General features: G+C 39.7%; 1 protein-coding gene across 1 annotated transcript; it reads left to right on the top strand.

Moving 5' to 3' along the window:
• The first annotated feature begins 1817 nt into the window (after positions 1-1817).
• UACA (uveal autoantigen with coiled-coil domains and ankyrin repeats) lies at positions 1818-24202 on the top strand. Its single transcript, XM_029083896.1, has 19 exons — positions 1818-1828; positions 4353-4389; positions 6169-6302; positions 6799-6887; positions 8040-8104; positions 8640-8697; positions 9198-9268; positions 9375-9481; positions 10784-10965; positions 11420-11457; positions 13997-14104; positions 15166-15198; positions 15721-15819; positions 16022-16058; positions 16983-17035; positions 18482-21172; positions 21805-21957; positions 22906-22971; positions 23731-24202. Coding segments are annotated over exons 1-19 (4095 nt in total). The 5' UTR covers positions 1818-1826; the 3' UTR covers positions 23803-24202.
• Positions 24203-24299: the final 97 nt, after the last annotated feature.

Raw genomic sequence — 24299 nt, 5'->3', positions numbered from 1 at the left:
CTTCCAATCCAAACCATTCTATGATTCTGATGCTTTTCACAGACTGCAGGAACTGCAGATTAAGGAATTTTATAGCTATTTCCTTAAAGGTATGATGTTAGTGGTTTTGTCTAGATAATTTTTAGGACCACTGCTATGTTTGTGAGCCTTTCCTGTGAGTAGTGCCTGCAGTGTTTTACCAGAGCTCTTTGCTCTCCAGGTGTTTTATGTTCTTATGTCACTTGCTAATGGCTCTGGCAGGGGATGTGTCCTGTTTGGGTTATTTTTCCGTTAATAGGGTTATCTGCCCAGCCCAGTGGTGACAGTTCACTTGCAGAGGTTTATGTCAGCTTTCAGACTGAAAGGTTTAAGAACTGCTTTGAATTACAGCTGTTTTTTCTGAAGTGAGTTAGATGACTGCTAAAGATTTACCAGATTTACCACGTTTTATTTAAATATGATGTTTATTTATGTGGTTGCTGTTCTGCAGCTATGTGGGCAAAAGTGTCAAGAGACTTGGGATGAACAATTCCCAGTTCAGGTGGAAGTTTCCTGAGCAATACTCCTATTTCAGCAGCAAGTTAATTTGTCACAATTACATCACTGTGATATTAAGACCAGTATTTCTTGTGCCTCTGGCCCTGTATTGCCTGTTTAAAGAGGTCAGTGCGTTCTCAAACAGGAGTTGTACCTCATGGTTTGTGCTCAGACTGATGACCAGAAATCTCTTTTTGCTGGCATGAAGTCTTTAAAGTTCCCATTGGGCTGCTAGAATTTCATTCTGGAGAATATTTGGATTGAGAAAAATCTCAGCAGAAGAGCTGCTGGGATTAAAGGGTTGTGAATTGCTTTCCAGAGCTCTTCAGGGTTGGGATCTTCATTTGCCTGTCCTGTTTGTGTCCCCATAACCCCAGTGCTATTCTCCCCTCCTGTGTCTCAGGATCACTAAAAAATCACTTTGCTCAGAGTCCCTCAGTGGGGTCTCTTGGTTGGCAGGGTCTGCACTAATCCTGTGCAGTGCTCCTGGGGTTCTCCCTGCTTTGCTTTTCATGGTTGAGAGGGAGAAGATGCCCAGTAGCTTGAAGCTCAGATTGCCTCAATATAGTGCTATGTTTATTGCTAAATATATATCCTATAGCAACAATAAACTTCAAACATTAACTTTGCTAGCTGCTTCTCAGGTTGTCAGCAGTGTACAAGTATATATATATTTATTTTCTGTAGCCTGTCAGAACTCCCCATGGCTTTCACTGCCAGCCCCAGTGTGCCCTTTCCACCGCCCTCAGGAACTAGAACATCTTGTCTTGCTTTGCTCAGAAAAGTGAGAGTAATTAGTCTGGGTACCAAATATGCCCTCAGTGTAAATACCTCTAGTGGCAGCAATTAATGCTCCTGCTGCTCTCATCTTTAAATACTTAATTGTCATGATGGGTGAGGTGTTTTTAAAGGTTGTAGTTTTAAAGAGTTTACTATAAACTTTGAATTACACTGTGTGTTCTTCTCAGTAAGCAACACAGAGTGGTGACGCTCTTTACCTGCTGCCTGAACTGGTGCTGGTTGAGAGTATTGTGGCATCCAGGGTGGAGTTAATGTTATGTGATGGTCCAAAGATTATCTACAAGATGAGAACTGCAGGTAGGTAAAGTAGCTTGACTTCTAATGTGCTAAATATCTGGTAAGATAAGAGGTTTTGGGTTCAGAGAGAATAGAAGTAGGTAATTGTTCATGCAACAGGTAGGTGAGTTGTACAGTTCCATATCAAAGGGTGTTTGGGATGCTGAAAGCTTACCTGTACGTGAGGAAAACCTGGCTCACTTCATAGAGCAATTAATTCAGAATTATTAAGCATGTAGGTAGAATCCTTCCATCCCAGGGAGTTTAAATCATTCACTGAAAGCTCGGAGAGCATTTGGAAATGTATTCTGTGCTTGTTCAGGTCACGTTCATTTTCTGAGCATGCTGGTGTGTGCCTCTGCACCGCTCACAACTCCTGAAGGTGTTACGGTACCAGATGCACGCTCAGAGCGTGTGCAGACCCCTCTGGTATCTGCTCAATATTAAACCCTTAAACTGAGAGCACACCAGATCCAAGCTGAGAGGAATGAGTACTGCTTTTGATCCTGGCCAGGTGGTGGAGATGGGATACGGAGACCTGGAGTTGGGAAGAATTCCTGGCAGGCTGAACTCGGGAAAAGCAGGTGCTGTGTGTTAACAGAAAGTGGGTGATCCTGGCCTTAGGTAGGTGTCAGGGGTACGCTTGGCAGTTTAGCACCTCCAGAGATCTGCACTGCTGGTGTCTCTGATGCTGGTCTTTGTTCTCAAAAACCAAATCAGAATTAGGTTTCAAAGTTGAGTTACACTGAAAAGGTGCAACACAAGCACGTTGCATTGGTTTGTACCCTTCGAGCGCTCCGAGATTCAGCTGCCTTGGACAACAGCTTCCTTGGTGTGAGTTTGTAGCTGGGCTGTGTTTACTGGCCCTGCTCAGGGCTGGAGGAGCCATGAGAGCTGTATTTCCTAAGAACAGCTCTCTATGCTTAGTCTGGGGCTGGGCAGGAGAGGGGAATGTGGTTTAGCAATCCTAAATCTTGTGGTCGAGACTGTCTTGGGAGGATCTTCAGCAAAAAGGGAGTGCAGGGTGAGTGCCAGTCACGAGGAATGTCTGCAGGCAGATAAAAATGGAGACAAGCAAAACCTTTGGGATAAATAAATTGGAGAAGACTGTTCACCTGGAAGGCACAGTCTTATCTACATGATTTCTCACCAAACTGACTTTACTTGTGTGGTTTTTTGTTGGTTTGTTTTTTTTTCTGTTGCTGTCACTTGTGAAATGTATTTATTTTTATTTTTTTTTCCTCCCCAAAATGCCATTTTTAGCTTGAGGAGATAGACTTGTTTCTGGTCAGAAGATAACTTGAGATGACAGTCACTGCACTGTTGTGGAGTGGCTTTATCACATGGACACTAATTGCAGAGAGGTCTTAGAAGGTTTTTCTGAGGAACATGTTAGTGCTGCGAGTGAAAAGGCTGGTGCTTACAACAAGTGATGTGGAATAGTTGAGAAGTTACTGGGAAAGAGGGAATTTGTGCAAATAGGAGTGATTTGTAAAATCTCTTTCCTGAGAAGATCCATTCATGAAGTTGTTTGCAGTCTCGTGTGTGTATATTGTTTTTCTGGCCACACACCTGTTTCTTTTCTGCAGACAAAACAGTGCATCCATCGCTGGCTGTGTTGACCTACTCCTCTAAATATGGCACTTGGGAAATCTCCATTTAAATTTAAAACTTGTGAGAGGAGACTCTGCCTCTTCCCCACTGTTAATCATTGTGCTGTCTATTTAATGTTTTCACAGCCTCTGTGACTCCTCTCATTTAACACATTGGGAGACAGCCTGGCAGCGGCAGTAAGCTGAAACCAGGTTCTATTCAGAATGGGTTTCATCACTGTAAAAGGAGAATTTTTTTTTTTTTTTTAAAGCAGAGGCATGTGTGTTTTCTAATTTAAAATGGGTTACATTTCTGTCAAAATAGGACCATGCATTCCATCTGCTCCGCAGTTGTAACTGTCTGAAGTCTGATGGTGAGTCTGGTTTCGGCTTTGTGCTGCGGTGGAATGGGGAAAAAATTACTCCTGCGAGTATTTCAGTCCTCCTGTGTTATTAGTGGTGATAAGGATGACCTTCATTAATGTCAGCCGACAGTTAATTTGACTTAACGTGTTTGTTATTTCAGAGTGAGTGTTTGCCTGTCTGCAGAGCACAACAACACCGTAGTGAAGTTTCATGCGTGCTTGTCTCGTTAGTTCACGTTAAATCTCACACGCATGACTCAGGGCGCGAGCACGCGGGGAATGTATTAATAGCTTTTGCTTTCTATTGCTTGGCTATCAAGTAGTGGATTATCAGAAAATAGATCTGGGCTGATGAGACTGTCTACGTATTGTTTACAAGATATTTCAGATCTGGGCAATATTTACTCGGCAGTCTGAGTCACTCTGTGGCAGTCTGTGGAAACACAGACAAAAGCTGTGCGAGGCTTTTCTTGGGGATTGCTGGGACGGGCTGAGCAGGAGCCCAGACCCGCCAAGGGCTTCACTGCCTGGGGCAGCCTCTGGCCAGGGGTAGCCCATATATATATATTTTTTTTTTTAAAGAGTTATGAATTCTGAAGAAGACCCTGAAGATGGAGAAAATATACTCGGGGAGCCGAGCTAAGTGAAGGATGGAACAGAATGAATTCAGGGCAGTGGAGAGAGCAGGTTTCTCACAGCAGCCTGCTTGAGCTCTGCCTTGGCGCTTTGTGAGCTGCAGTGGTTTGTAACTTGATGTGAGATAAGCTGATTGCTTCTGGCAGCAAGGACCTGCGAGTTCTAGGATGACTTGTTGGTTTTCTTGTGCAGCTAAAGACACAGTAGGTATCCTGGATTTCATAGCAATGGCAATAGTTTACACCTGCAAAAATGCAGAACTTTGAATTTTGTTAATGTCTTGTAACTGTTCCTGTTTAATGTTGTATTTGTCTTTAACAATTCTTCCTGGGAGGAACTCCAAGAGTTGGACTCGATGATCCTTCAAATCCCAAAGTTATGGGTCCCTTCAAGAGGGAGGGAGAATCAAACTCACAAGATTGTGATTCTGTGATTCTGTGATTCTGTGATTCTGTGATTCTGTGATTCTGTGATTCTGTGATTCTGTGATTCTGTGATTCTGTGATTCTGTGATTCTGTGATTCTGTGATTCTGTGATTCTGTGATTCTGTGATTCTGTGATTCTGTGATTCTGTGATTCTGTGATTCTGTGATTCTGTGATTCTGTGATTCTGTGATTCTGTGATTCTGTGATTCTGTGATTCTGTGATTCTGTGATTCTGTGATTCTGTGATTCTGTGATTCTGTGATTCTGTGATTCTGTGATTCTGTGATTCTGTGATTCTGTGATTCTGTGATTCTGTGATTCTGTGATTCTGTGATTCTGTGATTCTGTGATTCTGTGATTCTGTGATTCTGTGATTCTGTGATTCTGTGATTCTGTGATTCTGTGATTCTGTGATTCTGTGATTCTGTGATTCTGTGATTCTGTGATTCTGTGATTCTGTGATTCTGTGATTCTGTGATTCTGTGATTCTGTGATTCTGTGATTCTGTGATTCTGTGATTCTGTGATTCTGTGATTCTGTGATTCTGTGATTCTGTGATTCTGTGATTCTGTGATTCTGTGATTCTGTGATTCTGTGATTCTGTGATTCTGTGATTCTGTGATTCTGTGATTCTGTGATTCTGTGATTCTGTGATTCTGTGATTCTGTGATTCTGTGATTCTGTGATTCTGTGATTCTGTTTTCTTTAAGTGTGAAATGCTCAGGTGACAATACTTGATCTAAAATTAAGAGATCTTAATGATCTATCATTAAAATGTGATAACAAGGAAAAATGTTCTCTGATATGATAAATAAAGGAGTGAAGGGCAGGTCTCCTTGGACACTCGACCCCTTCCTTCAGTGGAGCCTTTGAGAGTTAGATGATGACCAGGACACCAGTGCAGAGCTGTAGCTGGTTTTGGGTAGGGTTCCCTGTCTGCATGACTGCTGAAATCTCTTCCAGACACGCTGTGATGTGTTTGACATATTCCAGGTTGCTCTTCTGGAAGTTGTGCATGTGCACAAGTACACATACTAACCCTTCCTTTGTTGTGTGGAGCCCTCAGTTTATCACAGCCCTATGTAGCAGGTTTTCTTGTTTGTTAATCAGCCACTGTGGGGAGGGCTTTATTTTTTTGGTCAGGATTGAGGTATCCATGGTAAGAGAAGTAAAAATGCAGTGAAAAGGTAGCTGTCCTGGCAGCTTCATGTGACAGATAAATAGCTGATAGCTGTTATCAGATAAGAGGAGACAGAAAGAGATGTTCAAAGACTACCTAATGTGAGAAACTGTCTGGAACTTTTATTTGAGAAGGAGGATAAGGAATTCTTGTGTGCAGCTTTAGTTTTACTCCTCTTAGAACAAAGCAGAATGAGGAAAACCAAAGAGCTTTGATCCTGAAGGTTTCCTTTAGGACCAGAGTGACTTCACCAGCCTGTTTAATATGCACAGCCTAATTGAAATGCTACAGTGATGTTGTACATAAATAACTCTAAACATCTTAACAGATAGTGTACCATGAGCTCACTTGCTTTTCTCCTTCTCTCTTACACAGCTGAACACAGACTGGAACAAATACGATGACAGGTTAATGAAAGCAGCTGAAAGGGGAGATGTGGAGAAGGTTTCATCAATCCTTGCAAAAAAAGGAGTCAGTCCAACTAAACTGGATGTGGAAGGGAGATCTGCGTAAGTGACTCCCAGTACTCAGTACTGGTGTTGGGAAGCTACTGCAAGTTCGGTTCCTAAATCTTGCTGCTGCTCTAAAAGCTCTTTTTTTAAATACAGAAATCTCTGTAATATGTGTTAGATTCCAGCCTCATCTAAACTGGAATGCCAGAGAGCTAGAATGTGAAATTCTCACAATCAATCTTCACTTTGAAGATCAGTATTCAAATACTTGCTCTTGCCAGATTTGAATATTAAAGAGAAATGGGAAGCATAGTGATTTTTCACCTGGTGCGCTGATTCCAGGTAAATAATGATTACTTCTCAAAGAAAGTTATCACTTGTTCCTTAAAGTAATATCTGCAAAACTCTTGACTGGATTTGGATGCTGTCCAAAGCTGGATTTGTGGTGTATAATGCTTTCAGTACACAGTTGTTTGCTTTGACTTTCCTGGTTAATATTACCATTTTTGTGTGTAAAACAGTTGTGCTTAAGCAAAGTGTTTCCCATTTTTAGATTCCACGTTGTAGCGTCGAAGGGAAATCTGGATTGCTTGAACACCATCCTCATCCATGGAGTTGATATCACAGCCACTGATGCTGCAGGTAGGTTTCTTCAAATGTCCCAAGTGCAACTTGAAAAGTTCTCAGCTTGGTTTTTAGTTTGGAGTAGAATTAAGCTGAACTACAGAACAGATTTTCCTCCTCCTACTGTTGGCAAATAAATAAATAAATAAAAATCTATGTGACTTGTTGCTGAACTTTGAGGAAACTGGCTGTGTCTTGTCACACAAGTTCATGGGTGCAGCAGAACTGAAGAACTCTGGTTTTGTGCTGCTATAACTGTAGATATAGTGTGCTCCAGACTCACTGGTGGGATCAGCATTTCTGGTTGAGAATAACAGTGTAAGAGTGGTTTTAAATTAACTTGTGTTCATTTAAATACTATGTGTATTTCACTGAGACTTGTAAAGTACTGTAGGCAATGAGGATTCAAATTTAATGATATGGGAGATGTTCATGCATCATACTGAGCCCTCAAAACTTCAGAGCATGTCTATGCTACCTTCTTGATTTGCATGTGTGATATCAGAGTTTGTGTGAAGCTCTGATGGAAGAGGTAGTTAAAAGCAAATACTAATTTTGCCTCAGATCGTTTACCTCGTAATTTAACATGGTTAATGAATATTTTTGTGTTTTCAGTTTCATTACGGGGATAATGTAGCCTCCTCCTTGCATATGACAGATTATTTTTTAAATGCTTGTGTGGAGTCACTTGCAGTATTTTGAGATTAGTTTCACTAACGAACTTGACTCCTTGGTTGCAGTTTCTCTAAAATAAAAAAAAAGCTTGTGTAACAAAGTATATAGAATTAAAAGTATAGTGAAGCATATACAAGAGAGATGCCTTATAGCACTGACAGAGTTGGTGGGGGAGTTAGGGATGGCTGTGTCTAAAATGATGTGGATTTTAACCTAAACTCTCTCTTGTCCTGAAATCAGCCTAGCAATCTAATGACACGTATGTAACTTGATGTTCTAGCACGTGATGGGCAGTAACGAAGCATAGAGACTTATGGAGGAGGGAGGTGACTGATTTTCAAATGAAATAAATACAAATTAAATTCTTATGAATTAGTGTTGTATGATTAGTAATAGACATTCTGAGGGAGAACATAGGCACGTTGAATTTGCATGTGGTGTTTCTAAATGCATGTTCAAAATAGATCCTGAATTGATCTTGATCTCTCTTTTTAGGTAGAAACGCATTGCACCTAGCTGCAAAATATGGACATGCTTTGTGTTTGCAGAAGCTGTTACAGGTACTGAAAAATACAACTTGTCTGTCACAGTTTTTATTCTTGAGAGGAAAAATGCTGCTCTTAAATATACTGATTCAAAATTAGAATATGGCTTTTTTTTTTTTTAAAACAATTACCTTCTTTTTTAAAAAATAAGACAGTCTTTTTCATATGAAATAACAGGTGGTGGCTGTAAACCTGCTGAAATAAAGAAAAAAAACCTTTTTTGTCTCTTCAAATGGACAGTCAAATCAAGTGGTAGTTTCTACCTCTTAAAGAAAATGGAGCTGGGTGTCTTTTAAAGACTAGTGCTCCTTTTCTGAATATGTTTGCATTTAGGAACTGAAAGGTCTGCTCAAGAGTCGTGTTTTCTTCCAAAGAAGAAAGTACATGTACCCATCGCTAAGTCTTTCATCTGTGTCACTACATTTGTAAACTACAAACTTTTTTTTCCTTAAATCCCTTTTTATTGCTTTAACTCAAACCTCAAAACACTTAATGTTTTGTAAGTGCAATCTGAATGCTAATTAATGACGGAGGTTACTTATTTTCACAGTACAATTGTCCAACGGAGAATGTGGATCTTCAAGGAAGAACTGCTCTTCATGATGCAGGTAAAAGGTTTTGTTTTTCTGGAGTATGAAATCTAGGTTGAATGAATGGGTTAATTCTCAGATGGGTTGAATTCTTCTCTTTTAATTTTAGTGCCTGTAATAGGAGAAGATGTTTTATGTTGTCATGACTTTTGTCCTCAATAGCAAACTCATTAACAGGCTGTAGGTCTGAGAGTCTCTTCTGATGCTCGTGAATTGTCTAGTAAAATCCTAAGCAAGTATCAGGTGCAGTGTTTTAGAGCAATGGTGTTGGTAGATTAAGATACCTGTACCCTGGATTGTCTGAATCCTCGTTGTGCTATGCAGTGTCTTGAACAGTAGTGTTTGATGTCTTCCATGTGCTTTGGAAATTGCTGTGTAAGCACTAAGTCACAGAGCCTTGTCGTGCTTTAACTTAGTTGCATGAGTTTTTGTGAAATGAATACCCCCAAGGAGGTGTTTGGGATTTCACGAGGGCTGTTTCCAGCAGTGTAACTTCCACTTTCTTTTTCTCCTGACAGCTATGTCAGACTGTTCCTCTAGCATACAACTGCTGTGTGATCACGGCGCCTCAGTGAATTCCAAAGATGGAGTAAGTTGCTGCTTATAGCTTTCTCCTGTCCAAACCCTATTGGAGTCCTTGTGCTTTTTCTGCTTTCTCTCCCTTTCCTTATTCCTTTCCCCTTTCCTCCCCTCAGGATGGGAGGACACCACTAGTGCTGGCCACTCAGATGTGTCGTCCCACGGTTTGTCAGCTTCTGATAGACAGAGGAGCAGATGTTAACGCCAGGGACAAACAAAACAGGTAACGCATGCAGGGTGTGCTCAGAATGCCTGCTGACATCTAGAGGGTAGAAAACTGTCCCTTGGCTTTCAGGCTATAGAATAAATATACTAAATTCAGTGGAAAAGAACCTGGGATTTAGTTCAGAAGTAGACTTGCCAGTTCAATAATGCAGATAAACTTGGCCTTTTTAATTTCTTGTTCTTGCATCTAAAATATATATGAGCTTGTTACTGCCAGCAGAGAAACAACAGTTGGTTTTTTAAGGCTTTGTCTGTACAAAGCTGCATCTTGCACTCTTTGGGATCAATATGCAAAATGGGTCATGGCAGAAGACATACTCTGTCAAGAAGTACTCGAGTCCCATTGGAGCTCCTAAGGGGCCTTGAAATGTTTGCTTCTGTATTCATGGGAGGGGGTCTGGGGAGGAGTTTTCTATTTGTAGCTGTTACTTCTGCCAGTTATTTCTTGGGGGATGACTGCCTGTTGGCCAACGAACATGAAGCTGCTGTGGGACAAAGCATAGGTACTTGCATTGCATGCTCCAAAGCTGGCAAGTGTTGGGAAGGCATTGCCAGGGCTCATCTGAACTTTGAATAAACTTTGTCTTGCGTTTGTTGTGTCTCTTGACGTTTGTATCTAAGTAGAGAGGAAGCCAAAAGTCACATGAGTTTTCAAAACACTGGGTAGCTCTCTGATGAAAGGCAGGAGGTTTGTGCTGGTTTTCATGAAAGCACTGCTATTATACTGTTTCTATTTGCTTTTCAACAAATATTTAAACATTGACTAAATGACTTTTTAAAGCTTATTTTCCTCTCTTGATAGAGGAAAGGCTGAGGGAGCTGGGGCTCTTTAGCTTGGAGAAGAGGAGACTGAGGGGAGACCTCATTAATGTTTATAAATATGTTAAGGGTGAATGTCAGGAGGATGGAGCCAGGCTCAATGGTAGGACAAGGGGCAATGGGTGTGAGCTGGAACACGGGAGGTTCTGCTTAAACTTGAGAAGAAACTTCTTTCCAGTGAGGGTGACAGAGCCCTGGGACAGGCTGCCCAGGGAGGGTGTGGAGTCTCCTTCTCTGGAGACATTCAAGACCCACCTGGACACCTTCCTGTGTGATCTCATTGAGGTTCCTGCTCTGGCAGGGGGGTTGGACTGGATGATCTTTCGAGGTCCCTTCCAGTCCCTGACATCCTGTGATTCTGTGACTCAAGTTTCCATGGTTAGACATAAGTGTACGAAGGATTATTGCTGTAATAAGCGATGGCTCGGCTGGAGCGTGAGCTCCCCGAGTCTCTGAATGCCATCTTTCTCCCCATCCTCAGGACTGCCTTAATGTTAGGCTGTGAATACGGCTGCAAGGATGCAGTAGAAGTTTTGCTCAGAAATGGTGCGGATGTTAGTTTGACTGATGGCCTTGGTCATGACTGTGCTTACTATGCCAGAATTGGTGACAATATTGACATTTTGGCTTTAATAAAAGCTGCCGTTGAGGATTCCAGCAAAGGTATGAAGAGCACGGCGGTAACAGCTTGCTGATATTCTTTCATTTTAATTTCATTTCATTTAATCTTCCCACTGCTATATCTTCAGGAACTGTTCTTTGGAGAGCAGCTGTAGTCCTTTAAACAAAAAAAGGTGCTAAACTGCCTGTTTGGGAGGGGAAAGAAGGCTTTTGGTTTCTGTTTTTAATAAAGCTTTTAAGGTTAATGCAGGCTCTGATGCCTTAAGATATTAACATTGTTGAACCTGGCATTGCAGTATTGATGATGGGAATTATTCAGCCTTAGTTATAGAAAAACTGTATACTTGTGAATTTTTCCATGTTTTATTAACTTGGGAGGGGGGAATCTATTTCTCAAAATGTCCTTCCAAGTTCAAAATTCGATAGAAATAACTGAATGTGTTGCATGAGTCTGAAATGCATTTTTTAACTTCCTAATCTTGTGATGCTTTTTTAGCAAGAAATACCATGAAGAAAGGGCAACCTGAACAAAAGGTAAGGCTGTTATACTAAGTATGAGGCTAGTTTTTGAAGACAATGTGAGAGGACACGTGGCATTAGTGAAGCTTCATCCTTTTATAGCATTATGCCTTTCTATGTGAAAGAGGTGAAAAGAGAATTGCTATGCAGGACCTGGAATGATGAGGGATTTTTGAGCCTGGTTTGGAGCCAGGGTTCACTCTGATTAAACTTTCCTCTGTCTAGAGCTGGAAATGAGCTGGTGCTGAACGAGGAGCTGGCTCCTGTGTGTCACTGCAGCACCTTCAAAAGCTGCTTGTTCTGCAAAGGTGTCCCCTACCTTATGTTCCCAACTTACATGGGGACACTGTATAAACATACAGTGGAGGAATAAAACAGGAGGAGTGGGAGTAATAAAACCAAATAGTTTTTAACTAACCTAGCAAGTTTTTTAATTCAAATGTTCAGTATCTATCACAGAAAGAAAGATAATGAGTGTGTGGTGTAAATTTTACTGGGCTTTTGTCTTTGCTGTGAAGCTGACCTGTAAAGGCAATTAATGAGTAAAATTACCTTCTGTAAACTACTGATGAATATGTAGTTTTATTTTCCCAGCATCTGAGCCTCATCTGATAGAGGACAATGTAATAATTATGAAATATTTCAAGATTCATGATCCTATCTAAATGCCTGGTGCTGTGCTCAGCAGGTCTCTTACCTTGTATTTATACTGAATGTCAAACAAAACTCCACTTTTTTTGTGCATGCTGGCTTCTTGCCACATGTTTATAGTGAAATATAGCTCTGAGAAGTGATTGCAAAGTCTATTAAATCTGTTCTGTACTCCTAGTACAGGAGTAATATCATAGCTGTGTGAACTTGAAAGAGGTAAAATGCAAGCTGCTTGTTTCTGACCACTGCCACACAGCGTACTGCTGGCGTTGTTGAGATGCTGATTAAGATCGTGCTGTGGTGCACAACTAGTTCAGTATTTTTTGAATTCCTAACTTGGTATGTAGCTGAGAAGATCCCCTCTGTAATCAGATGGTGTGTCTATTTCTGTTTGGAAAATATTCAATGATGTGCATATTCAGGATTAGAGTTTTGATGGGCATCCCATTTATTGTCTGGGTGAGATCATGAGTGACCTCTTACTGAGAAGCAACCTGTCAAAATGTCAATGTTGGTGGCATTGTCCCCCAGCAGAAGCTGAAATGGAGGCTGAGAGCAGCCCCTTGTCCCCAGAAACTGATGGCTTCAGAAAGCAGGAGGAATGTAAATTAACACTTGACTGTTGCAATAACAGATTACTAATATGTCACAAAAGTGGAATCGGCTGCACGCGCAGGAGGAGGTGAATGTCAAGCTGTATCAGAAGGAACATAATGCTCAGGTAAGTGAGAAGGATTTCTGTGGCTTATACATTCCCATGTGCATAATGAACCAGGCGTGCTAAAGACAAGATGTGCTTGTAAAATAAGCGTTAGCACTTCCATTAAGAAAGGTCATACATATTGATGCTTGCTTAAAACTTAATTGCCTGACTGCAATGTGCCAATTAGGCAGATAAGCTGTAAACTTGTTCAGGTCAAAAAATACTCGTTGGTGTGACAAATAGTTGCAAGTCTCTTCACGTCTTAACACTGCCCATCTCTTAACCTTCTGTCAACTACATCTGCCTGCAGGAAACTCATAGGGTCACAAACCAGAAAGATTTATTTCTTTCCAACATTCTCAAGAGGTGTTTTAAGTGTCTTACTAAAACCAGCCTGTATCATAACTGTTCTTTTACCTGGTATTAATGTTCCTATCTTGTTACTGTGTCATTACAGTTTTTCAAAAAGGTAGACAGTATTTTAAGCTGTGGGGAACAAACCACTGAAAAATTGAGGCCTGTGTTCCAAAATGCTTTGTAATAAAAGGATAAAGATCTCTAAATGCAGCTTCTCTGGTTTGAGCTAAAGTAGTTACCACAGTTAAGGCAGCGATTATCAGGCCAGAGTTAAACATGCTTTATTGCTTGCATGTGAGCTCTGGACTGATTGATGGTGCAAAGACCTATCATTTTCACGTGTTGGGTTTATTATATGTTACTGGAGTGATTCTTGTGGCTGCTGGAGCAGTTAGCAGGTTTAAAGGTTGCTATGCTTCATGCTGGTGAGGCTTTTTCACTGCACCTTTGGCTGCAGTGGTTGGGTTTCAGGAACTGTTTTAGCATTAGTTATTTTTACTTGTTAACAGACAGTAGATAAGCAGCCTCTTGAGTGCTGTCAGTATTGAATGTAATCTTACTCTGCTCATACTTTCAAAACCTGTATGTTCACTTACATGAGGACAAGCTTTTCAGCTCTAGATAGCTCAAAGACTCTGAAGCTTGTGCTTAGTGTAAACTTTCAGAATGAAACAGACCTGGAATTAGGCCACAAAATCATTAGGTGACTTGTTAGGCGAGGCTTAGTGTCTTTAATAGCTGCTAAAAATATGGGTTCAGATTCTTTAATTCTTTAATTTTCCCAATATGTATATAGTGTGGTATTGGGTTTTTTCCACTTTTAATTTTTAATTACTTTTTAAGGAATTGGAGTTAGAAAATCAAGATTTGAAAGATCGAATGAGAGAAGTGCAAGAGGAGCAAAGGATGCTGCTGGATAGAATCAGTGGGCTACAGCTACAATTGAATGAGGTAAAGCTGATACTGGAATAACCTGACTTGAAAGCTGTAATAACCACCTGACACTGACTGTGAAGGCTGGTGGAAGGAGAAAGGAAAGCATGTGTAATTAGGATGCAGTCTCTGTGGCTTTCCTGTAAATTACTTCTGTATGTGTTACTTTCTGCTGCTGCAAAAGACTTTGGTCTTGTAATAATATTAAAAATGTGAGGAGACCTGTTACAGAGTCACTCACTGATACTCATAAATTTGAGCACTAATAGCTGTACCTCACAATGGAACGTGAACCATGAGGCATGTTATAATTTGGAGAGTAAACTTCATCAGCACAATTAAATATAGTTGTATGTCAATATTTTATTATAGCCACTGCTTTTTTCCAGTTATTGTAAGTGGAAACACAGAGGAAAAATCTTCAGTTGGAAAAAACAGAAACAAGGCTTTTCAGTAGTGAATTTCTCACCCAAATTTGAAACCCTGTTTAAAAAAAAAGTTCCCTCTTTTTAGAGGTCTAAATATAACCAGTACATTGAGGAAGCAAATAAAGACAGGATTTTTTTTCCTTGTGGAGGCTCATGTTTGTTCCTTCACTGTGTTTTTGCAGAGGTACATTTAAGAAGTGTGTGCAGCTTCCCTTAAATGTGGCACATGGGTAGAAAGAATATTTCTTCTGAGAATCATTGACTCTGAACTGATCTGAACTTCTCTTAAGCATTACCTTTATAAAACAAACAAAGAAAAAACAAAGTCTTAATACTCACTTTCCAAAATCAGCAGATTTCTACTGAAAAACTGTACTGTTCTGCCTCGGTAGTGTATGATTTAGATAACTGAAAAGCTGCTATTCCTGTTTCCTAGTACGCATGTCAAGAGGCATTGCTCTGTCAGACATCCTTAACTCCTCTTTATCTTTGTTTCTCTTGCCAGAGGTGAGATGGTAAATGAAAGGGGAACAGTCAGAAGTACTGTTAGAAACTGGGGTAGACTTGTCAACGAATGAACTGTGTATGAGCCCCTTAAACATTATTGAAAAAATGATTTGTGGGGGAATTTTTTTTTTGTTATTTTTGCAGGAGCAAATGTTTGCAGATGATCTTGAAAATGAGGTACGATATATCACCTTAAAGTGTAATAGAACTATGAAGTAGGGAAGTGACTATCACATTTAAGTAATAGTACTTAAAACTATATCTAAATAGTGTCTAAGGCTATGGAGAAAAGAAAAGCTATCTATAAATGCTAAATGAAATATCTACTGATATGTACTCCATTTATACAGTGGCACAGCATTTCTATTACTACAAATAATAGATGTAATCCCTGTGGCACCTTTAAAACAGACTTACTGTTATAAGTATCTCTTTAGTGACTTTCAGTAATGCAAGACTAAAACTTGAATAAATGACACAATAGCAAATTACATTGGTGCATATTCCCTTGACTCATTCTTCAAGGCTCCTCTTGTAGAGGAGGAGTGTTGTGGAAGAACTTCAGAATCAAAAATTTAGGGATCCTTTCAGTGCTGATCTTGGTTGGAGTTCTCCCTAAACTTTTTAAAAAGTTGCTTGAGGTCTTGTAAACCTGTCTGTTCCTGTGGCTTTGGCTATTCAGCACTCTTTCTCTTTCAGAAAGATGAGTTGAAGAAAATCCTCACTACCAAGGAAAAACAGCAGGAAGAAAGCTTAAGAACTATTGAAGCTCTCAAAGCTAAACTCAAATATTATGAAGTACGTTAACTGGTTTGAAATGTAATGTAGCAATTGATCTTTACAGTAGTAACTACTTAAGCAGTTATAAATTGTTGTAAGTCTTAAATGGTTATCTCACTGTAAAAGCTTTCTTTGCCCTTTGATCCCTAACTTAACAAATAGTAAAAATTTGTAATGAATTTTCAGGTTTATTTTTGTGTTTCTCGCTCTTTGCTTTTAGGTTGACTTAGTGGGATCTGGAAGTAACTTTGGTAATAGTAAGTATATTCAGTTCTTAAAACTTGCCATGCATGATGCAGTGTGGACGTGGAGAAAGGGTGGGGTTTTTTCTGCCATCTCTTGCTTGTCTTGGTCTTAACTATTAGCCAAGCATGATGTGTGTGTCCACACTTCACACCTGAGAGTACAGCTGGGTGCAGTTGTATTTGTACCTGAGTGCTTGGGCACTATTGATCAGTCTCACTTATGAGTGACTGCTCTTGTGAAATGTGCATTGTAACCCTGCTACGTCTTCTAATAACATGAAAAACAAGCTGAGCAAGATCTGTGCTCCAAATTGAGTCTTCCCCTTTCCATTCTTCATATTTTAAACAGTCATGTCTACCTCATGACAAGAAAGCTATGGTCATTGTGAAAACTTAAGAGCTTAAGTGTAGGCAGGTTTGAAAGCAACTTTAAACACAAGACCTCAGCTTACACTTCTAGTAGAAATTATTCCATTTCCAGAAACTGAAATCTTTTGCATTCGACTTGATTCCAGGCCTGTCTTGTGCTTGTGTAACATAAAATGTTACTTAACCTGTCATGAGAAGTCATGATTGTTGGGCTGCCTGTCAGGAAGGATCATTTATTTGGAGTGCAAGAGGATGCTTTTCCCTCGTGTGTTCATGTGTAGACACGCAGCTTGCTCAAGGTGGCTTTCATGACTCTTTTGCAGAAGAATTTATCTAGCCTGGCATAGTAGGGGTATTTTTTTTTTTTTCCACTTAGGAGGAGTTTGTCCAGACTTCCTATGTGACTTAATTAAGGTGAGGTTGTTTTAATACCAAGTACTTAAACACCAACACTCAGCCTAGTGCAGTCTCATTGAACACAATAAAATTAGGAAGGAAAATCATAGTTCTTGTGGTTGTATGTTACTGTCTTTAAACAGAGACTAAATATTTGCTTTGCAAATCTAGGAAAAGAAGACTTATTGCTTAAACAAGGCCCAGTGTTTGCTGTGGAATCACAGGTAATAAATAATATGCCACTTGAGAGAATTCTAAGGTAGTTATGCTTGGGAAAGTTAAATATACTTATAAGTGTACACCTGTTAAACGTGTCTTCTGAATACAGCATTTTCAGTAAAGCTGGCTTTGCTGTGTTTATGTTTAACTGTTGGTGCCCTCTAGAGTTCTGTGTGTGACATGGATTTACATGCTGTGACACTGGGTGCTGAAGGGTCTGGTCTGTAATGAGCATTCTTAATTAATGGACTACTGGATCAACAATCACAGTGTAAAGTGCAATTGGTTTTTCAGCTACATATTTTTTTTTCCTGCTTTAAATTCAGAAGACTCTTCTCCTGCCAGCTATGCAATAACTTTCTGCTGATTTTGTTTGCTGATAGGTAGCTGCCTCTTAAAGCAACAATTCAGTTATAAACAAGGTCCATCAGACCCTTACAGTGAGTCATATATCATAGGGATTGGTCCTAACTGACAAGCTGTTCTTACACTTGAGTATTTCAGCTGTAATGCTTCCAGAAGTGAGTTGTGGCTAGAACTAAATCTGTACATCCTGTGCTTTCTTGCCAGATTTCACTGATATATGTATTTTTTATGTTCTGCTGGTAACACAGAAAAATCCAGTCTCTTCTGCCATGTTTTACATTAGGTTATCCCCATGGTCTTCAGATTTTTTTTTTTTTTTTAATTTGTAGTTGAAGTTTAAAATGACTTAATGTGCAATTCTTTGGGTGGGAAAGGAAAAGGAGGGGGAAAGGGGGGCAAGATGGGTGGGCACAAGAAGCCAACCAGTGAAAAACACCCAACCCATGTCCTGAGCAGGAATTAAAGAGCTTTAAGCTAGTCATGCCTGGAAGCTGCATGCTGCTTTCTGGTCCTTGGAGCAAGCCTGTGTTGTGTAATAGCCATCACAGGTGGTAGTGAGGCAAAGGTTGGTAGTGAAGACCAAGTGACAGGAGGCAAAACTTCCTTTGAGATATTCTTTACTAGACAGTAGATTAAATTACTATTTTCCTCAGTCTTTTTCAGGGGGGAGGTTCTGTTAACTATGACATACTCTGTTCCAGTTCCTTTTAAAATTATTTTCATATGCTTGAGGGATGGGGGAAATCTATTAAATTAAATTTCTTCTGGCAGATGAGTGATAAAATATGAATAAGAAGGGAAATGAAAGGAATATACTAGATCTGCACTTCAGTGTTAGAAGGGTCTGATGATTGCAAAACAGTCATCTAGAGCTGTATTCAAGATTTTCACTGTTAAAAGCTGAAACACGTGTTCTGTAATATGGGCAAGAATAGGTTAGTGTGTTTCTAAGGGAAAAAAATCTCAGACAAATTTTATGCTCATATCAATAAAGGTTTAAGACAGTTATGTATCTGAATATTTATATTTATATGACTTGTCAAACTTGTAAATGTGTATCGATTTTTGTGCCCATTTATCTGCAGTCTAGGTCTATGCTGAGACCTCTGGAGCTCTCCCTGCCTAACCAATCGTGCAGTTCAGAGAAGGAAACTTTAAAGAAAGAACTTGACAACATGAGGACTTGCTTTGGTGCAGCAAAAGAAGAAATTAGCAGATTGCAGAGAGAACTGTCTCATAAGGCATCCGAATGTAAAGCTTTGGCATCAGAGTGTGAAAGAACCAAGGCAGAATCTGATGGACAGATAAGACAACTGGAAGATGCTTTAAAAGATGTACAGAAAAGAATGTTTGACTCTGAAGGCAAAGTTAAGCAAATGCAGACGCACTTCCTTGCTCTGAAAGATCACCTGACTAATGAAGCTGCTTTGGGAAACAGTAAGCTGACAGAGGAGCTGAAGGATCAGTTGAAAGAAATGAAGGCGAAGTATGAAGGAGCCTCTGCTGAAGTGGGAAAACTAAGGAACCAGATTAAGCAGAATGAATTGCTGGTGGCAGAATTTAAGAGAGATGAAGGAAGGCTAGTGGAGGAAAATAAAAGGTTGCAGAAGGAACTTGTGAAGTTGGAGATGGAGCGAGATAAAAGGGGAAGAAATGTCATGGAGTTAGAAGGGCAGCTCAAAGAAACAGCAGCAAAGTTAGCCCACTCTGTAACTTCAGAGAAATTTGAAAACATGAAGAGTTTGTTATCAAACGAAGTGAATGAGAAAGCAAGGAAGTTAGCAGAGCTGGAAGGAGAGCGTGAGAAACTGCAGGCAGAGATTCTGCTTTTAAAGAGGGAATCAGAGAGTCAGAAAGCTAAACTTGCTCAGCATGTAAAGCCAGAAGACCATGAACAAATGAGGAGTGGGTTTGAGCAAAAAAATGAGGAACTCGGGAAGAAAATATCTGAATTATCACAGAAGAATCAAACTCTGCAGAAGGAACTTGAAAGATTGCAGGTTGATAACAAGATGCTTAAGCAGCAAATCCAAATGCTAAAAACTGAAATTAAAAGCCAGAGTGTGCCTTTAAAAATTCATGAAGAATTGAAGAAAACAAATGATCTGACTGTTGGTGACCTGACCAAAAAGCTTTTTGAAATAACAAAAAAGTACAATGAAAGCAAAGCAGAAGCTGAAAAGTTGCTGGAAGAGAAGAACAATTTAAATGAGAGCATCAGCCACTTCCAAGCTGTGTACCTGTCTCCAGAGCAGCACAAAAAAGAAGTGGAAGCTTTAAAATCTAATGGCATTGAACTTGAAAAGCAGCTTGCTGAGCTTCAGAAAAAATATGATGGTGAACAAGCAAAGGTGTGCAAACTCGTTTCTGAAAACACAGACATAAGAGAGACTCTCAGGGATCAGTATGTGTTGGCTTCAACACATGAAGAGGTTAAAACAGTCTTGAATAACACACTAGAAAAGACTAACAGGGAACTGTCAGACCTGAAGGACAAAACTGAAGGGATAAAGCAAGAATTCATGAGGGTAAATGAAGAAAATGGAACTTTGAAAAATAAGGTGAAACTCTTACAGAATCAATTACAAACTGAGTATATAAGTTTAAAGGATCATGAAACTACAGTGACTACTTTAAATAAAAGCATGCAAGAACTTCAGGAGAACAATGTCGCGATTATGGCAGAATATAAGAGGGGTCAAGAAGAAATTTTACAGTTGCATGCAGAAATTGAAGCCCAAAAGAAGGAACTTGACACAATTCAAGAATGCATTAGGTCAAAATACGCCCCGGTTGCCTCCTTTGAAGACAGAGAACAAAGCTTTGAAGCCACGGTGAAAGAATTAAAAGAACAGTTGCAGGAACAGATACAGAAATGCAGAGAAAGTGAGGAGGAAATCAAGAAGTGCAAAGAGGAGAATGAAAAGCTCAAAAATGGGATTTTGTCCATCCAAAACGACATGCAGCAGAACTATATCCTTGCTGAGAAATCTTGTGAAATGGAAAAAATGTTTGCCAGCAAAATGGAGGAGTTGAATAAGCAATTGAGAGACCTGTTGCAGAAATACACAGGTGAAAAAGAAGAGAACATTGAGCTGCAAGAGGGCACTGAGCAGCCCATGACTGTGCAGCCTCAGCATCTTTCAGCAGAACAAATTGAAGCCTTGAAGAAAGCTCTTGGTCACACTATAGAGGATCTGAAGGAAGCCCTCAAAAGTAAGAAGAAATGTTATGACAAAGAAACACTAAAAGTAGGAGAACTGCAGCAGGAACTGTCAGATCTAAAAAAGTCTTCGGTGCCTTTGGTGGAATACACACAAATGAAGGAAATGCTGGAACAAGAAATCGTGGCAATCAGAAACAGCTTGAAAGAAAAGGAAGAAGAAAACCAAGTTAAAAATGAGGAAGTCTTGAAGTTGCAGTCTGAGATCCAGCGTACTCAACAAGCTTTAACGGACCTGGAGAGCAAAGAAGTGATTGACATATCGGAATACAAATCCATGAAAAGTACTCTGGAGGCCCAGATTAATAACATAGCTGAAAACTTGTCCAATATGAATAAAAAGTATGAGGAAGCATGTGAGGAGGCTTTGCAAGCTAAAAAGAGTGAGCTTTCTTTAAAGGATGAAAAGGAGCTGCTTCAGTTACGGAGTTGCAGTATTGAACAAGAAATTAAAGACCAGAAAGAAAGGTGTGATAAATCATTGACAACAATTATTGATTTGCAGAAGAGAATACAGGAATCTGCAAAGCAGGTGGAAGCCAAGGATAACAAGGTAGGATGTGCCAGGTAATGCTCTCGATCCTTTCTGTTTAGCAGTAAGGAACTAGACCTCAAATATAGCTAGTGAGGGATTCAAGCATGACGTTGTGTACTGAGCATTATGTACCCAGAACTGACCCAGATCTGCTAAGATTCAGTCCTGGTTTTGTTAGCATTACACTAGTTTTTCCAATTCCCTGTGTGTTCCAGGCACCATATGTAGTGTTTAAACTCTATTAAATTAGACTTTCGGTGCATAAGCTCATTCTTCCATTGGAGCTGTATTTGTTGAACATCTTTGGCTTGCCTTCTAACTGTTCATTGTCCTTTTTAGAAATTAAACCTAGAATATCTTTAAAACACAAGTCATTGATGTCACTGGCTGACCTACAGGGCCCTTACCTCCCTACCTTACAGATTTCAGTGCTGGGAAGCAGAATGTGAACCACTGATAACGTGTCATGAAAATGAAGTCCTCTATCTTTGTGAAGTCTCTTGGCCAGTGTGATGGCAAGCTGGGACACAGACCTTTCAATGCTTGCTAATCTTCTTCAGGCTTTAAAAAATGTTAAAGAATACTAGTTTTTAATAAGTGAGACATCCTTAAATTATGGTTTTGTGTGGTTTGTTTTTTTTTTATTAAAGATAACAGAGCTACTTAATGATGTAGAGCGGTTAAAACAAGCTCTTAATGGCTTGTCTCAGCTTACGTACACCACTGGGATTCCCTCAAAGAGGCAGAGCCAGCAGGTTGAAATGCTCCAGAACCAAGTGAAAACACTGCAACAGCAGCTAGCTGTAAGTAATCACGCGAGGTGTTGTCTGAAGTGTGGTAGCATTGCTTACAGTTTCTTGTATAAACAAGGAAATATGTCTGTGGTCAGTGGAGCGCTGGGGTTGACTGTAGGCTGAGACTTCAAAAGTATTAATCATTTTTTTTCATCCCCCCTGACTGCTTGATTCTCTGTAAATTTGTCTGCTTCCTTCTGCACATTAGAGTTACAACATTTGGGAACTTTTCCAGATAAAAAGGACACAAACAGTTTAGAGAGAATTTGTGCTTATGAGATACAGTGCTACAGTTCATGCCAAGACTATTTCTCTATGCAAGTTCCGCGTTAATATTTTCTTGCAAAAAAACCACCATTCATGTATTTGCTCTCTTTGAAACGAGGTTGTTCTTCCTTAATGGCTTTGACTTTGTGTTCTCTTGTCTGCAAACATTGTGAAGTGTATTGCTTATCATGAAGTACTAAGAGTAGAGGGAAACACTTTATGGTAGGTGCTGTGATTTTGTGCACAAACACATTTGTGGCCCCTCTGACTTCAGTAAAGCTCATAATTAAAGCTATGTATGTGAGCAAAGTTAGTTATCTGTAAATCCCTATGGAAGTAGGATACATCTTTAACAGTATTTGTAGCATTGATTCTTGTAAGGCATAGTGTTCTTAAATTAAGTGGTTTTAAACAAATAGCTAATGCTGCTGATGAAACAAGTGTTTAAGCTTAGCAGCTGGACTGCCACAGCCTGTCTCCAGTAGCCTTTCAGTTAAATTGCTTTGCTACAAGTGAGCAAGAAAAAAGTGAAGCAGTAACTTTCTTCTTGATTAATGGAGAGGATAATAGTTAACTTTAACCTTGAAATTTTGTTTTAACTAGTCTATAAGTGCACAAAGTTGGAAACAGGCAAGAATAGATGGTAAAAATTTGATGACTTCACCTCCTCTTCCTATCTTCTTTTTATAGGATGCTAAAAGGCAGCATCAAGAGGTAGTTTCAGTTTATCGGACACATCTTCTTAGTGCTGTACAGGTATGATAGTCCCAAGTTCAAATTGTTTTACTCTGTCATCTCAATGTAGAGATTCTTGAGACACATTTCTAACTGCCATACTGGAAGACCTCAAATAAACCTGAAACCAGCTTCAAGTACCTGTTTTCATGTGGAGAGTTTTAATTTAGAATGGACTGATCCAACAAAAAAAGCAAATAAACACCATAAGCTGTGTTCTTATTGTACCATCTTCTGATTACCATTTGTCTGTGTGTGACTGTATATAACACAACCTGCTCTGAAGGGTGGTGCTGTCTGGTCATGTCAGCATGTTGTGGATTCTGCAGCGTTCCAGGTAATGCTGGAGAGAATTTGAGTAGAAGTTGGAAACTTAACGCAGGCTTAGCCAGTGGCTCTCACTGAACAAAGAGCTGATCAACTCATTTCAGAAGCCTTGTGCAAAAGAGGGACCACTTCTACAGCAGCAGGCTGTGGAGTCTAGAGGATGGGAGTATTAATCTTTTCCCATATCCTGTTTTATAAAGGAAAGGAGAGACAGAGAGGGAGTGTCAGGGAGACAGACACTTCTTTCTCTTAGGACAAAAGAAAAGCAGGATTCATAAAGTATTTCTAAAATAGCAGGATTCCTAAAGTATTTCAGATTTTCCCAGTGTAGTGAAAATACAGCAATGAATTAAGGTTTTGGGGTAATGTTGAAGAATCTAATGTTAGTGTTGGATGACTGTCACTTTATGGGATTTCTACTTTTTCTTTTAACTAAGTGTTTGCTTGCTCTAGGGTCACATGGATGAAGATGTCCAAGCTGCTTTACTCCAGATCATTCGAATGAGACAGGGACTTGTTTGCTGACGTGCTTAGTGCCATTGCTCTTGAAGCTTGCTGCATCTTCTAGGAGTGCTGTGATTATGGTAGTGATAACCTTCGTGAGATTTATATAATCCTGATAATATAGCTGCAATTAGAACCTCCAAATAGGAAACAACTTACAAAGCTGAACTATTTTCTTCCTGGAAAACGGTAGAATAGGGCTACTGAGTTTCAGATCTGACAGATCTTTTGATAGATGAATAAAAGGTGTAGAACATCTTTTAAAATTGGTATACAAGCTGTCAAAATGATGACATGGTAGTTAAATTATTTTAATGTCTGATTGACCACTTCTTAAAACAAAACCTATACCCAGAAACTCCAGTTCATCCTAAAACTTGAACTCTCATGGTATGGTTAAAAATAAACTGTGTTCAGATGAGCTTGGCTAAGTAGTGTAGCTGTATATCTCCTTTAATGATTAAGAGAAAGTGGCTATTTTGTCACATAAGCTGATCAAGACACATTAGAACATGCTT

Source organism: Antrostomus carolinensis, unplaced genomic scaffold, assembly GCF_000700745.2.
Source record: "Antrostomus carolinensis isolate BGI_N321 unplaced genomic scaffold, ASM70074v2 scaffold2592, whole genome shotgun sequence".
In the NCBI taxonomy this organism is placed as follows: domain Eukaryota; kingdom Metazoa; phylum Chordata; class Aves; order Caprimulgiformes; family Caprimulgidae; genus Antrostomus; species Antrostomus carolinensis.
This window is presented reverse-complemented; position numbering and strand designations above follow the sequence as displayed.

What these genes read in the sequence shown, in the direction of transcription:
- UACA (XM_029083896.1), top strand. An exon ending in CAGTGAATTCCAAAGATGGA is followed by an intron (nt 9,269 to 9,374) that starts GTAAGTTGCTGC and finishes TCCTCCCCTCAG; the next exon opens with GATGGGAGGACACCACTAGT. An exon ending in ATCTTCTTAGTGCTGTACAG is followed by an intron (nt 22,972 to 23,730) that starts GTATGATAGTCC and finishes TGCTTGCTCTAG; the next exon opens with GGTCACATGGATGAAGATGT.